Source organism: Rhagoletis pomonella, unplaced genomic scaffold (genome assembly GCF_013731165.1).
Source record: "Rhagoletis pomonella isolate Grant_MI unplaced genomic scaffold, Rhpom_1.0 Rhpom_scaffold_00011, whole genome shotgun sequence".
NCBI lineage: Eukaryota > Metazoa > Arthropoda > Insecta > Diptera > Tephritidae > Rhagoletis > Rhagoletis pomonella.
In genome coordinates this window covers 8,435,068-8,451,670 of record NW_023458565.1, presented here as the reverse complement: position 1 = coordinate 8,451,670, position 16,603 = coordinate 8,435,068, and the positions used below count along the sequence as shown (strand labels likewise).

The following is a 16,603-nucleotide window of genomic DNA, read 5'->3' as shown; positions in this document are numbered from 1 at the left end:
AATAAAATAATAAACTTTATCTACCTGACCCAAGGAAATGAAATTACTGCAAGCCCAATAAGTCAGAATAGCTGCGGGGAAGTTCATTGTAAAGGGGAAAATAGCAATTGGTAGCGCACGCAAAACATATTTCATCATTGACATATTCTGTGCGGACAAACGTGCACTGTCCGTGCCAATTTCTATCGTTAAATAGAGCGTCGCGCTGGTAATTAATGGCAACATGAATGTGGGATCGGCAATGGTTAAATCGGTAAACCAAAATAGACCACCTTCACGCATCGATTCTACAGGTGTATTGGCCATTTGGCGAAGACCCATGAAAAACGAAATGAAAAGTGGAGCTTGTGCAAGTGGTACAATCATATTCTTCAAAGGATTCACTTGTTTCTCCTTCATAAAAAGCATCATTTCCTGGGCATAACGCGCCGACTCGATGGCATTACCACTTTGGCGAGCTTCGGTCATTTTCATTTGTAATACTTGCAGTTGCGGCATGTAATTGTTCATTTTTGCTGCATTTCTTTGTGCCATTATCACCAGCGGGAAAATAATAGTGCGCACTACTGCTGTGCCAATTGCAATTGTTGCCCACCATGGTAAATCACAACCAATATGTAAAAACTCCATGCAGTTTTGAACGAGACCTACAGGCGTCCAGCCACCAAGCCCTATTGATGCAAAAGTGGGTTCTCCAGCAGCATTGAGTAGTTGTGTGGCAACATCTTCGACTGGTGCGGCGGGTGCTTCAGGAATTGCTGAAAGATCTACTACAGTTTTGCTAGCATTAGCAGTATCTGCGACGGTATTAGTTGCACCAGTTACTGCAGCATCAGCGCTAGCAAACCGTACTCCGCCTGCTGACAAACTAAGTGTATTTAGCGATGACGGCAACAGCAGCGGGTGTGTTGTTGTGTTTGCACGATCCGCAGCATGATATTCTCGTACATTTGAAGTGTTGAAAGATGTGCCCGTGGCTTCGTAACTGAACTAGGAGAACAATTTTAATTTCATATAATAAAAAATTTACACAACACAACTTTTAAGGTTAGGTTACTTTAAAATGCAACTTCCTTTTATACCAACCTTGTTGCAGAGTTTCACCAAATTAGCTGTCCTTGCATATCGCAGATACTGTACTTTGGTGGACAACATAACGCTTAATTAATTTTAATTTAAAGTTAAGTATCGTACAAATCGCGATGTTTTGGCTTAAATTCTGCCGATTAGAATCAGCTGTTCGGAAAGAGGAAGAGAAGATTGTCAATGTGGTGTGTTCAGGGTGTGAATGTCCGAGAAAGTAGATGGTGTGTTCAGCAAATCAGCCGACGCTGTTACAGCCATACCTTAATAATGGCGTTTAGCGGTGCGTTTTTTGTCGCCTAGTGTTAACGCCGATGTACCTAAATAGAAGCAATAATAACTCAAGTTTTTCTCGACGAAGGGCTGCTGTTTTGGCACCTAATCTCGTTTAGACTGGCTAACCCCATCAACAGTTTTTCGTCCAAGGAGCAATATCTTGCAGCCGGATTTCTCTTCATCATTCTTCTCCGGGCTGCGTCTGCCATAGACGACTTCATCAAAAGTCTACTTCGGTTAAGTGAAACACCTGTAACGTATGGAATTACGTAACGGCGTGCTTATTTCTCACAGGGAGTAATCCACAAAGTTTGTGGCTTCCTGCTGGTCCAGCCATACGGCATTATCCGCCTACACGGCCACCAGTTTCGTAATAAAAGCCACACTCATGCATCCTCTCCGAAATGGTACAAAAGTCATCAAATAAAAGCTGTGGAGTCAATAGCTGTGGAGTTTATGGTGGTTGGCTACCGTCCACAAATATAAATATGCACTCTGCATGGCTTTTTACAATGGCGAGTCCAAAAATTCACTTTGCTGCACACCTTCCTTTTGGTCTACATGAAATTGCAAACACTGTTAATACATCCATTTTTTCATGTGCTAAAAATCGTACTTACCTAAAGAGCTACATGCCCAAAATTATTGTTCCTGATTAATCAATCTTTGTATTTTTATTGATTCCTGCAAAATTGGGCCATGCAATATTAAAATTAACACATTTTTGTGCATTGTTTACATATTTTTATATTCGTTTTGGCATTTCTCCCTCGCAATTGCACCAAGATGACGTCACGCAAAAATTACGTTCAAAAATCCTCTCTCATTGGCGCAATCTTGTATTCTATCATTCTTGGATCAACTCGTTTATTCGGAATTATCTCGGGAATTGACTGCAGCTAATCCGGATGAAGTCCTAGAGTTAATTTCCAAACATAACTCGGATCAAGGGAATATTCGATGACAACACTGACGAAAACACAGAGAGCGTAGAATACAGAGAAAGTACAAAACTAGCATGGACATATGCCTTTTCATCGGTAATGCAGTCACCATACTAATTCAGATAGGAATTCAATTTAAATTGAATAAGAACTTATTTGAATTAATACCAAAGAACGTAGATAATCTACGTTCTTTGGTTATATGTCCATGCTAGACTTCCATTTTCTTTGTGTTCTACGCTCCATGAGCAAACAAATACGCAAACAAAGCAGCCAGTTATTTCCTCCGCGATAGCCGAGTGGTGAGGGCTGCGTACTACAAGCCAGCAGGTGCCAGGTTCGATCCTCGTTTAGAGCGGTTGCCCAAAAAAAAATTTTTATTGTTACTTTATTTTTTTATTTTTTATTTATATATTTAATTTTACTTCATTTTATTTTCGGATGTTTTATTTTATTTAAATTTTTTTATTATTAGCTTTAAATAAAATTTTTGGAGTTTACTTTTACTAAAAAAGTCGAAAAAACAACTAATTAAAAACTTAAAAAAATATAGAAGTTTTATCTAATTGAATGAATAAAAAATCAATGAATATTCTACTGGCCGTGGGATTCGAGCTTACGACCTCGCGGCTCGTAAATTCGCATTACTGTCATCTGTGAAGGCACAATTTTGATCAGATCAATTGCAGCGTTAATCCGGATCAACGTTGCCGTCTGTCTATGCTTTAACACGCGTGTGCGAACCAGCACCGAAATAGCCTTTCAAGAAGCTCACAGGAGCAACAGTCGAAGTCCCACGTCCAAACGGCATGCTCCACCATTAAGGACGACGCCGCCACCAGTCGTACCTGAGCAGAGTGAACGCATATGTGCCCAATGAGTGCCCGGCGTGCGGACAGTCGCTACATGAGTCACGGCACCTGTTAGAATGCCCTCAAAACCCCACACAGCTAAAGCCCCTGTCCTTATGGAAAGACCCTAAGGAGGATGCGAACTTTCTGGGCCTCCCTTTGGCTGAGCCTGACGACAACGTTGATGGATGAGGCGACCCGAGCGAGGTTTAGTAGTCGCTACAACAACAACAATAATAAGGCCTCCATCAGGATTGTGGGTAGCTGCATCAGTTCGTCAAATCTATCAATAGCCAGTTCCTCAAGGTAGTCTTTGCTGCAGCGGCTCGCTTCATTCCATCCGGATGCATGGCGGTAGGCTGCCCAAACTTACCGGTAGAATCAGCTGTTCTTCTATCCCACAGGGGCTCAAAGAGTGGTCGATAAATTATATGTGTGGTCGGCAGTCGTCAGTAATCTTTCGACCGCACAGATTGCCAGCAACACTCGATCGTACGTGCTGTACCTTTTCTCCGAGTCCCTCAACTTTTTAGAGAAAAAGCCAAGAAGCCGCCACCCGTGGTCCATTTGGTGTTCTAGGACTGCACCAACACCGATGTCAGATGCGTCGCACTCCTATGCAAATTTAGCCTCAGCTACGCTGGTTTTGCGGGCATCAGAAGCGGATCAGGTTCAGCTGTCCAATTTACTTCTCATCTTCTTGACATCTTTCAACAACTGTATTACAGGTACTTGAACGTGGTTTTGCGGGCATCAGAAGCGGATCAGGTTCAGCTGTCCAATTTACTTCTCATCTTCTTGACATCTTTCAACAACTGTATTACAGGTACTTGAACGTGACCTCTACCTCTGATTGCACTATTTGACATTTCCTTACGTTGATACTGGGGTCGCCTTTTGCGGATAATCTGCAGGCCTCTACGAAAGTAAGTGAAGTGAATCCTCGCTTGAAACTGCTTCGAAGGCCCTAGGAATGATGAGGCTATAAGCAAAGTGGGGGCAACCGGGTCGGAACTTTGGCATTATCGCCAAACTTCTGATGATTATAGCAAAGTGTGTCTTTTTGACACGCGACCTGTTGAGACGGCTCTACGGAAGTAGAAGACGGTTGGCTATGGCGAATACTTGACTATGGGCTTGACTAGGAGATCGACTGCGAAAGTGGTTTGTGGAAAGAAAGCGCTTGATAACATATTGGAAGCTTCCGCCTTTCTATGAGAGCGATCGCTAATATCCTTTGATTTGGTAGCAGGAGCTACAGCGTTTACGATGGCGTTCATATTTTTTGATGATGCCGATAAAATGGCGTACATGGAGACCCAACAGTGTCGAACATTTATCAGCGTTCTTGGCGAACTGTCGAGTTGAGCGGTCGAACTAACTGCGACATTTCTAACAAAAAAAAAGAGCGAGAATGATGTTTTCACTATCTGTGGCCGCAGCCAGACCGCGCAGGTAACAGTAGGCAGAGCTTCGATTCAGGTGACTCTGCAAACTTTACCAGCAACCGTTTCTTGAGAAGTTGGTATTTTCCAGACGCTGGTGGACGAGTGAACTGTTACCAAATCAAACTTGTCTACATCTTCGTTGATGCCGTGGAAGCGGAACGGATGTTCAATTTGCGTCAACCATAAATGTGGGTTAACGCGTGGTAACTTTGCCAAGTGAATAGCTGGATGCTGTGTGGCAAGACGTGAACTGCTGTGCAAAGTTGAGGTGGCAACATGTAGTGCCTCCAGTTGCAGCTCGAATCTTGACCACTTATTTTCTGTGTCGTAGACAATGAGGTGGTATCTGGTGAGTCGCTTATATTGTTCAAAATTAATTTCCTTCTAAATAAATAACTTTTTCTTGGAGTCCAGCTTATTGCCAACAATTATTTTTTTAGACTGAGTAGGCAATTGAGGAATAAAGTCCTCTCTCGTCGTTCAAAAATCATTTTCTATAAGCCACTCATCGTAACCGTGCTGGAGTATGGCGCGTAGAAATGGACAAGGAAAACATTTGATAACGCGGGTCTTGGAGTTTTTCGAGGGAAAGATTCTGCTGAAGATTTATGGGCCTTTGCGCGTTGGCGATGGACAGAACTGGAGCGTCCTGAAAGTATGCAACGCAGGTCGTGATGGCAGTAAAAGAGGAAGAGGAAGGCATCTTATTCGATGGAAAGATCTGGTGGAGAAGGATTTGGCTTAACTTGGCATTTTTAATTGGCCGCAGCTGACATAGTAGAGAAACTGGCGTGCTTTGTTGGACTGAGGCAGAGTCACTTGGCGACCCAAAATCTTACTTTTATTACCCTAGGAAGTCGCACTAAAGGATTTCAAGCCTTTGGTGAACAATATTTGTATGAGCCAATTCAATCGTAAGTACGCTACAAACATACATATGTACTTACAATAAGCATTCGCCTGTACAAGATTATCACCTAAATACTACTTATACATTTCTACGCGTATAATGAAATACTCGGATTTAGCGACAACGAAATTGATTTATTCAAATCATTGCTTTTAAAGCAGATCTACATATGCACATTAGGCGTATGACTTTTCCTAAAATTAAGTATGCCTATAAGGAGAGCATGAAGAATGATGAAAAACTAACAAAAATAACGTTTTCGTTAAAATTTGGTAGAAAAAAATCACGCAGGGAACTCTGAGAAAAAATTTATGAAAAAACTCTAGTACTATCAAGTGCAGTTGATTTGCCGCTATTTAATTTTTTTTCTTTTAACTCTATATGAAAATTTCGTTATCGGTCACAAAAATAGTTGTGGCAAAATTTCAGCTCCCTATTGAGTTAGTGCTCGCAAAAATAAGAATTTTTAATAAAAAAAATTATTTTTCGGATTTTTTTATAAACTATTAATTATAACAAATAAAATGAAAGACAAAAATCTTGCAGCAGATCAAATTTATTATAATAAGTGCAAGTTTGAATAGCCAGGACTTACCGTTGAATTTTGACAAGTTTTTTTTTTTGGTACTCGGTATGGAAGGAAATGACTGAAACCACCAACCAAAAAAAATTGCCGAAATCAACAATAATAATAGCTAGTTTATTCTTACACTTATTATACCAAAATTTAATGGGCTACAAGGTTTTTTTTAGTAAATTTAATTGTTTATAAAAAAACAAGTAGAGGAAAAGTTTTTTCATTTAAAATTCTTATTTTTGGAAGCGCTAACTGTAAAATGACGATAGAGGGCTGAAATTTTGCCACATTTTTAATTTTTTTTTTTACAATTTTTTTCATATGGGACCGAAAGAGAAAAAAACCATAGTTTTATTTGAAAATTCCATAAAAAGCCTATGTATGGAAAATTCCAAGTCGACGGGATAATAGGATTTTCCATAAAATAAAACATTTTTCAGAAAAAAAAAATTTGTTCGGAGTTTCTGTGGGAACCTTTTTAACAAATTTGAACCAAAACTCATTCTCTCCTCATAGGTATATTCAATTTTAGAAAAAAGTCATATGCCTAATGTAAATATTTAGGAATACTTTTATTTTTGCTACGATCTCCTAGAATCAGTGACAGTGATGGTAACGGTAATGTTGGTGGGCTGGTGTTGAGTTAACCCATATTCCAATGGCAAACCGGCAGTTGCTAGATATATTTATTCTGAACAAATTAGCATGCAGTCAGCTACATACATATGTATGTATGTGGCTATGCCAATCCAAACGACTAGACAAACACACGCATTCATACGTACTTGTGCATACAGATTTGTGCCGCATACAATGTTGACTGCGTCTGGATGCGTACAAAACTTTTCCTACGCCTAACTGGTCATATCTATGATTTCAATCAAACAAATCGCCAAATCACTGATGTTTGAAGATTTATGGGTTGTTTGTTGGCTTCTTCAAATTTCTATTTTTCAATGAATGGAGTGGGTAACCCCCAATGGCGTCTACGGAGCGAGTATGGTAAAAAATTCTGTGCAAAAAGGATTTGTAGAAATTTAAATTGCATATATGTATGTATGTATGTTTATACATACTGCAATTTATTTGTTATCCATTTTCTAGAATTAAAGCAAGCGGCATGTATGTAAGTATACTATGTTTATGTGTATGTATAAGTATGTACGTACATATCTCGATTGAGTTTCATCCAATGCCTTAACTTAAAAAAGAACATACATATGTACATACTTACGCATGAAAATAGAAAACCAATTTGTCATCTCTATTACAACAACAAATTTAATTAAAACCCCATTTTTCTTACTTGGCTCTCGGCGTGTAAAATTTTTTGGCGCTCATCAAGTAGGTTATGGTGATTGAGTTGCAACTAAAATTGTAATTTGAACTTATGAGACATGCCAAATTGTTTTTTTTTTACTTTGCGATCTCTTGACAATAAAATAAGTAAATAAATCAGCTTTCTCGACAGCAAATCAAGAGCGAAAAGAATCAATCTGCGCTATAATTTAGTTGTTACTGTTTGTGGCCAAATTGCATCTGCGTGCAGCTAAGAAAATTCGTGTTGTCCACTTAATAAGATTGCCTCGAGCTTGACTGCCAACTGGCTAAGTGAATTATATATGTACTACGTACAGAAAGATAGTCAAATAGCAGATAACTAAATTAATTATGAGAGCGTCATTCCTAAAAATATACTGAGTGCCATAACTAAATAAAAGATTTATTAAAGGCATCCAAATGAATATCAAAAATCGAAAACATTTTGCGGGAGTAGCAGTCAATGAATAAACAAAAGCAGTACAGTGTCAATTGCGTTTGAAAAAAAATAATGCAAATACTTGGGCATTTTTAAGTTTCTTTTGAAATGTGGTATGTATTAACCTTTACAATTATTATCGCCATTAGCACTAATTCACACTAACGTTATCATTATCATTACCAATACCATTAGTAGTACGCTCACCATTACTAATACCATTACTACTATCACTACCATTCCATTACCAAAACTATAATCATTCTCATTACCAATACCATTACCATTATCATTATCATTACCACTGCCATTACCATTACCATAGCCATTACCAATAGCATTACTGCTATCGTTATCATTACCACTACCATTACCATTACCAATAGCATTACTACTATCAGTGCAATTGTTCTTCTCATTTTCCAATTCAACCGTTAGTAGCTTTCGGGTGAGACCAAAAGCCCTCGCCAAACGACTCTCTTTTACGAAGTTACGCTGCAGCCTCATCATTCCTACACTTCGTCCTTTGATTGCATTCGTGGTGCAATTGCTTTTGTTGACCATGTGTGCCATGTTGAAGAATCTTTTCACCGGAGCATTATCATCCATATGAAGGACATTCAAACCACCGAAATCATGGTAAAACTTGTACAGACGAACCGGGTTATCATTCTTACGTAGAAGAGCTCTTGTGTAAACTTTTAAAGTCGTCCTATCTGTATTCGTCCATATTTCTGTGGTATACAATAGGACGAGCATTTTGAAATATTTTTAGAGCGTAATTGTCGAGACAGAGAAAAATACAAATAAGTGTGTACTAAAATCAATGCATGGGATATAGTTAGGCTTCTGTGTATCCAGTTACAGCTGCTCGGCTACACTTTTGCGTGGTCGTTGGCGCAACTTGGGCAAAGTGAACCACCCATGTACGAGATGTGGTAGCTAACCCGTATGAAACCTTTGGCCCCTACAGTAGCGACACATTCGGTTTAAGAGTCCACTGAAGTCGGCAACTAGGGTTGCTAGATTGTATTTTTCACCATGAGATTCAAGGCTTTCGGCAGTTTCTGCATCATCATAGCATCAAAGTGAGTACGAGACCTCGGTGAAATTGGTTGTAGTCGAACTGATGTTTAGCCCTCCATTCCTTACCCATTTCTTCTGCTATGGCGTCCTCAATCTTTTCCTGAGTATAACCTATAGGATGGCCTTCGGAGAGCTATCACTTTACAGCCCTTTGTGGTGTTTGTAATTCCGCGCTCAAGACCATTGGAAAAAGAGAGGTGCTGTGATTTCGAATGGACAACCAGAGAGATTAGTGTCACAATAACTCAGCTGTTTGAATCGATACAGCTGTAGCAAGCTGCCACTATGCAAAATATCCCGCTTAGTTCATGGTGATATAATATGTAGTAGCTGTCATAACACCTTTAAAACCCCATCCCAAGATTGGGTGAGCGACAATGATGGATCCTACTGAGAGTAAAATGATTCTGATTGGGAAAAGGACGATCCAGAAAGATCTTAAGCTAGCATTTAAAGCAACTTGAATATGTAAGGCCCTTTAAACCAATTTAATAACAATAATTCCTAGAATTTAAATGCTAACTATTTGAAAATTTCAACGTCAGGCGTTAAATTTGAATATGATCTGATGAGAGAGCCCATTAAGTTGATATGTATATGTATGTATGTACATATATGTATAACTATTCAAAAGGTGCAAAGAGAAAAACAATATCGCAAGCGTCTCCCACATCCACTGTCTGTATGTACATTAGACCGTATCACCCTACAAAAAAAAAACACCTGAGTCTAAAATAGTTTTGTAAGGCTATTTTTTGCCGAACCTAGGGGTGACCTTTTTACATTTTTCGGGACGCCTTCATACATTCTGCAATAGAAAATTGCTTAAATAGTAACTAGATAATTTCTTATTCTTTACAATATTACCAGTTATCCAGATATCCACGAAGATTTTCCAATTGAGTTAGGACTAAGGAGGCGTTGTAAACAGTAAAAGGACAGAATAGATATCCTGTTCGCAGTGCATACCTCAAAAAATCTATCTAGTTAAGAACATGGTAGCAGAACAAGGTACACGCGACCAAAAAAAAATCTTTAAATTTCACGAATGATTTTTGAAAATTGTCTTATACGTACTTGATAGTTTGTAAGGACCTAAAATGCATTAGTTTTTCTCGCGCATACGCCGGACAATCGCACAAGAGGTGTTCCGATGACTCGCCGGCAAACCCATCCAGGCGCAGTCAGCCAAAGGGAAAATTTAATGTATGATAATCGAAAAAACAAATCAGGAAAACAGTCGTTTTCGCATTCGAAAATGCATTTTTTCCCCACGGCGATCTCCTAAAAAATGTTCATTCAATTTTGCATTTCCTAGTAATCGAGGAATGTATGCGATTTGATACACATTTTTTGGGACTTTGGGATACATTAGAATGCTGATTACAAATCGAACAATATTAGAATCTAAAACTCATAAGAAATTCATTACTATTTCTCCCACTGGGCTGCTGTGTATAACCGGTTTAATACCCAGCGACCTACCTGATGACATATCTGTTTAAGAGATTCATGATCTTTCTACCGAAAGGATAATCAAAGAGCTTGGCCTGGCTAATGCAGTGCGTTGGGCGATATCCAGCAAAGTGTTACCCCGTTCCACCCAGTCGAAAATTGAAGAGTATCAAAAATCACGAACTTGGAGGTGATTATCTTATTGGAAAGAGCCCTGGTGATGTTGGTAGTTTCAATACTCTCGAGAATGTTGCTGCTAAAACGAAAATGTGCAACAGACTTCATCTTAGAAGTGTGCATCCAGAGCAGTGGTTGAACAAGTTTCCATTGCTCCTGTAACCGGGAGCGAAACCAATCTTTGGCGTTTATTTAAATTGCAGTGGTTTGTAATCTTTTGTATACTAAACAATGGAGGCGACTTTACTAAAAGTAGGAGCTCCAACTCAGCCTCTTATCAAAAGTTAAAACAAGATATTTGACCTCATCAGAGTATTCAAATACTGTCTCTCTCTATATCGTGAATATTTTCAATAAAAAATTAAAAGAGTACTGCACTGAGCAAATGCAATGTAAAAAGGGCTGATTTTCTAAACAAAAAGTCGCATGCGTACCGTTGCCACATAGCAAATATTGTAAAAAAGTATCGATACCAAGTACCAAAGTCCAAAAAAAGCATCGAGTAAAAAATACTTGCTTCGGGAGAAATGATAGAGTATTTATTTGCATGCAAGTGCATACATACAGATATCGAGAAATCACTAGGGTGGTACAAACTGAGATCTGGTGGGTAAGTACTATGTTGAATGGTTTACTTAAGGTCAATGAAGTCGGAAACAACAGAAATTTTCTCATCGAGTAAATATCGATATCCCATACTTTAACGAACATATTTTCAAAATTGCTTGCAAAAGTACTGCGGCGTGTGCGGCGAACTTGTTTTCTGCTGCGGTCTAATGTACATACATACATAGTTACCCAAATGGCGCGTAAAATAATAAGAAATGCTCAGTTAGTGTGGCATTCATTGCTCAGCTTTGATGCCTGCTCTATAGTTGATCATGGAGAGCATCTAATCGCTGCAGCTTATTTGTTCTGGTACTGACACCACACAGCTATTAATTAATTCTGATTGCTACTCTTTTTCTCGCACTGAGCTTGCTGTGGAATAGAAACGACTTTTTGTTGTTGTACGTTAGTTGTTCTATAGTAGTTGTAGACAAAAAAGACATTGGAACGAAACACGCGCCAAATGCACTCACGCACACATCGCACACATGTACACATACGAGTACATACAGAGCATAACTGTAGACACCAAGTGGAGTAGTGGCTCTATTGGAGCACTGTAGCATTTCCGTTTCACGCACACACTTACCTACGGGTACCCACACACACACACACACGCGTGCGCACGCCAAACTAACGAAACCAACAAAGTCAAAGTTACGAGCAGTGTTGCCAGATAACAATTTCGTTTGGAGCTAAATCGGACGAAAAGAAGAGCCGAAAAGAGCTAAATAATACTAATAGTAGCTAAAATGAAGAGTTAATTTTTTTTTTAAGTTGAGCATTTATTGACGTAAAATTTCTGTTACATTTTCCGAAATTTTAATAAAAATAATGAATTTTATAAATTTAAGTGCAGAGAAAAATTTTTACAGCCAACATAAGGTGCATACATTTCGAATTTATTGCTACGGCTCTTATAACACTTATATGTATGCATGTAAAATACTCTACAAACTGTTAAAATCTGCGCGCCATTTGCATTACGAGTGGAACTTTTCTAAGAATTAATCGGAAGAGATTAACATAAAGGTAACGAAAATAGCCTGAAAATCGCCAAAGCCAAATGAATTTTAGTCCACACCTGTACAATGAAATTACAGATTTTCAACTTTAATGTATTACCAAATACAACTCAAACTTTCTGGAGCTCAAAAAGTGCTAGCCAATTTTGAAAAGAGCTAAAAAAAAGAGCTAGGGGCTAAATCCCAATTTTCAGAGCTAAATAGGAAAATAAAGAGCTCCAAAAGCTCCAAAATGGCAACACTGGTTACAAGTATGCTCCACACCAATTGTTGGGGAGCCACAATGTCACAGCGGAGCGTACGGCTTATTTACCAGCTCACGATCATGATCAACAAGTGCGTTTATTGCAGTCGTTCGTTCAGTTGGATGGGCATACAAATTTCAGTACCAACGTTTAGTTTAGTTTCTCACGAGCGGTCTTTTGGTTAAAACGTTACTTGCATGTCGGGCGGATGGTGGCGCATGCGCAAATTTATAACAAATCCTGGTATCTACATTTGTGTTTTTTTTTTTTTGCAAGACTTGAATAAAAAAGTAAAGAACTCTACTACACACATACATATCCACATATTCGCTTGTGCCATTCATAATTCTTCATTCTTAACAAACGAAAATGGAAAACGAATGCCTTTGTGGACTAATAACATACGAACGAAGAAAATTTCTACGATTTTAACTTTTCTTTATACATACATACATATGTACGTACAAACGTAATTGTGTTCAGGCGCTAAATCGAAGCCAAAGAATTTATAAACAGTGAACATTAGACGACATTTGGTTTAGTTGCCTTTTTTTTTGTGGAGTGTTAAACAAAATTGATATTTTGTTGGTTGTTTTTTTTTTTTTTGTAAATGCACCAACCAACAGCTGTTACGGCTGCCTACTCGAAGCAATAAGTTGTGGCTCAACTGGTGGGTGGTTGCAGTGTAAAAAGTTAAGGTGGGGAGTGCAGTGACTTAAAATACTGGTTAGAATTGAAAATATACGTGAATGCATACATACATACATACGCATATCTGCCTTCTAGCACAAGACGTTTAATGAGTAAAAAGTAGAAAAAAAAAAATAAAAAACAAACAGCAAATAAAACCGATTTAAAACTGGTAGCGAAAACTAGAAATTCTGTGACAATTTTTTGCATTAATTTACGAGTACTTTTGTTTAAAGCGCAGTGAAAAGCTGCAGCAAGACAACTAGTGTAAAAAAAACCTGACTAATTGTGAAAAAATATATAAAAAATAAAACATACATTTTTTAAAAATTATTAACTTATTTTTGCAAAATAAAGTGCAATTAACGAATTATCGAACAAAACGCAGTATTACCGCACGATTGTTATTATTAAACTGAAAAAAAAAGTTTGTTTGACAAACGAAAATACTGCAGAGTGAAAATATTTGTAGTGTAACGCGAAATTACATATATTTGTGCGTTCAACTTGCATTACAGTACACAAAAATATTTGCACTTCCGCTCGAGAACCACAGCCAGCGTGCGACGCATTTCGCCCACCTGTTATTCAGCCGCTGCAGTTTTACTTACCTAACGGCGCCCTTTCGGAATTGAAGGCAATCGCCGAGCCGATTTGCCGTTTATTTGCGAGGTATGTTATTGTATTTGTATGTTTTATATTTATGTATACATTTATGCACTGCGTCTTATTTGACTTTATAATCGAATTTTTTTCTTTTACTCAAAAAAAGTTATGTCCACTTTTTGTGCTTTGTTATCGCGCTTAATTGAATTTAGCTTAGCGCTAAGTTATCATTTCAGTCGCGAGAGAGAGAGGCGAAGGCAAACAGTTTATCTAAATAAATATTTACTGATCACTCAATAGCATTTTGTTAGATTCTGGCAATTGCTTTTGCATATATGTAAATAATAATTGTGAGCACTTGGAAGATCAACTTAAGTCAAGTTCGGCCATTTTTTGTGGAGCACTAAATTATTGGGTTTCCATACAATATTTGAAATGTTTAAGATAATTTGCTAAAATTTGAATAAAACTTAAAAATTTTTGTAGAAAATTTTGTTATTTTTGCTTCTAAAATTATAGCTTCTTAAATCACGTTAGTTCTTTGAAATATCACCAGAAGTGTTTACAGATATATATAAATATACATAAGTGGATCAATCCACGTCGCATCGACCAATGGGTGGAATCGAACTTTTTAATTTGAATGAATTTTGGTCAGAAGTTTCCTTAATCATATACATAACTAAGTCCTGTCAGTGGAACAAAATTAAAAAAATCCAAAGTTATGCAAAGTTCTAAATTTCAGGGTTGCCGGTTTTTTGCTAGTTTATATATATATTTTTTTTTTTAATATCTCAATAGTTAGTTAACGTAATTACAAAAAAATGTTCGGGTTGCATTTTAAAGGTGATATTTAGGGCTATAAAATTGGAAAACAAAATTACAGAAATTTAAAATAAAAAAAAAAATAATCAGAATCGTTAAACCAAAAACTTATTAAAATGTTTGGCTAATTTTTTTTAAACAATAAATGCCTCCAACTTTTTTTAAGAAATTAGTTTTTGAGCTTTGGAAAAAAATGTTTGCGAATTTTAAAAATAATATCTTAAAAAACACATCTTCCCGAAAATGTTTGAATCTTTTAAGATCAGTAAAAGAAATTGTATAAAACAAAAAAACCAGTCAAACATGTACATATGTATGTATTTTTTCTGTATTTTTTTATTATTTTTAGACTTCTTGATATACTATATATATAGCCCTAGATGTCACCTTTAAGACTTAAATTTGTGTAACTATAATAGTTTTTGTGATAATCAAAAAAAAACAAAAAACCTTGTCTGGAAATTGTAAAAATTTGAACTTTCGTAGTTTTTATTTTTATTTATCTTTTCTGTTGGAGAACTTTGTTATACAATAAAATAAAATTTCTCACCAAAATTCATTCAAACCAAAAATCATCGATTGGATTAACTATAATATTATATATTAACTATATATAGATACCAGGGTGGTACTTAAATATCAACATCATGGACATCCCTTTATTTTTTACTATACTTCACAAAATTTCAAAATTTAAAAAAAAAATGGGGTTGCTTCCGAAATGTGAAAAAATTTTCACTTTTACCAGATATAACTCAGCAAATTTATATGAATAAGTTTCAATAATATGTCAAATTTATCAGTATTCCAGTATTTATTTTTTTTTTTTGAAGTTTTGCAATTTAAAAAAATTAAATTTTTTTTAACCCTGGTAGTGACCACTTGGTTAAACTTTTGAAATTTTGCCGCTATAATTCAGCGATTTTATGAATTTATATGAATAAGTTTCAATCAGTTTCCAAGTAAAGGGTTTTTCAAATTTTTGCGATTTAAAAAAATAAAATTAAAAATCAATAAATTTTTAGCCCCTGAAAACCTGTTTAAAATTTAGAAATTTTCGTGAATGCTTTCAATAAGTTTCAATAATATGTAAAATTTTTCAGATTTAAAGCCAACATTCTGTGAACTTTTTGGGATTTAAAAAAATTAAAATTCTTCAAACACTGGTAGCGACCCTTAAAAACTTCTTTTGAATTTTGTTATTTTCTTAAACAAAATTTAGTTATTTATACTTTAAGCACGGCCCTAATAGATACACATATCTTTGTGTTTAAGAATAAATAAGTACTTGGGGGTTCCGTCATCTCAATGCTAAAACTAAAAATTCAAATTTTCTTAAATTAAGAAAAACTATGCAGAATAAGTTTTTGTGGCACAAGAATTTGCAATAAATACTACTAATTAAATATTTAGCACATACTTTCTTAGAGCATTTATTTCTGAAAGCAATTTTTTCCTATGTACTAAGCTTCTTTTAGAAATATCACACCCAATTCCATACCAGGTATTTACTCAATTTCTGATAACTACTCATTTAAATAGCGAATACAAGTCATACATATTTTTTCAATTACAAGGCCAAAGATGGTTTCTGGGCAAAATTTTTTGACTGGAATATTTTCTTTCTTAGCAAAAAACTACGATTTAATAAGATATATATTGTATATGTATATGTGGATTTTGCACACTGTGCACCTTATGGGCTATGTTCGAATGGGTAAACGTTTACAGATTATGATTTTTTCTCTCCAAAAATAAGTACTTACATATGTACTTATTCAAATATACATATGTAGATAAAGACGCTAAAACGCCAGCAGGCACAAAGCCGCAATCTAATCATTTGAGTGCTCATCAAGTGGCACAACAAAAAGAAAATCAATACAATATGCACACATACATATACTAAGTATATGTATGGACGGACATGCACACTTGCCCTGTAATCATAAAGTAGCCTAAGCATCCCGTTGATAAAATGGTCAGATTTAAGTGCATATTTTACTCCAGTGTGCCTGCGAAATTAAGTGTATTGAT

The 16,603-nt window shown here is 36.5% G+C and overlaps 2 protein-coding genes across 2 annotated transcripts in view; one reads left to right on the top strand and one right to left on the bottom strand.

Annotated features, from left to right (window-relative positions):
- Window positions 1-9: 9 nt before the first annotated feature.
- LOC118747145 (mitochondrial inner membrane protein OXA1L-like) lies at window positions 10-1,256 on the bottom strand (the record flags this gene model as incomplete). The annotated part of the gene is made up of 2 exons (XM_036481132.1): window positions 1,087-1,256; window positions 10-990 (listed from the first exon to the last, which is right to left on the bottom strand). Coding segments are annotated over exons 1-2 (1,050 nt in total), but the record flags the coding sequence as incomplete, so codon positions are not given.
- An 11,363-nt stretch (window positions 1,257-12,619) lies between these two features.
- The window catches only part of LOC118747349 (formin-J), a 125,759-nt gene continuing 121,775 nt past the window's right edge, over window positions 12,620-16,603 (top strand). The window contains 2 exon segments of the mRNA XM_036481404.1: window positions 12,620-12,688; window positions 13,372-13,807. The gene's annotated coding sequence lies outside the window, so the exon portion shown is untranslated.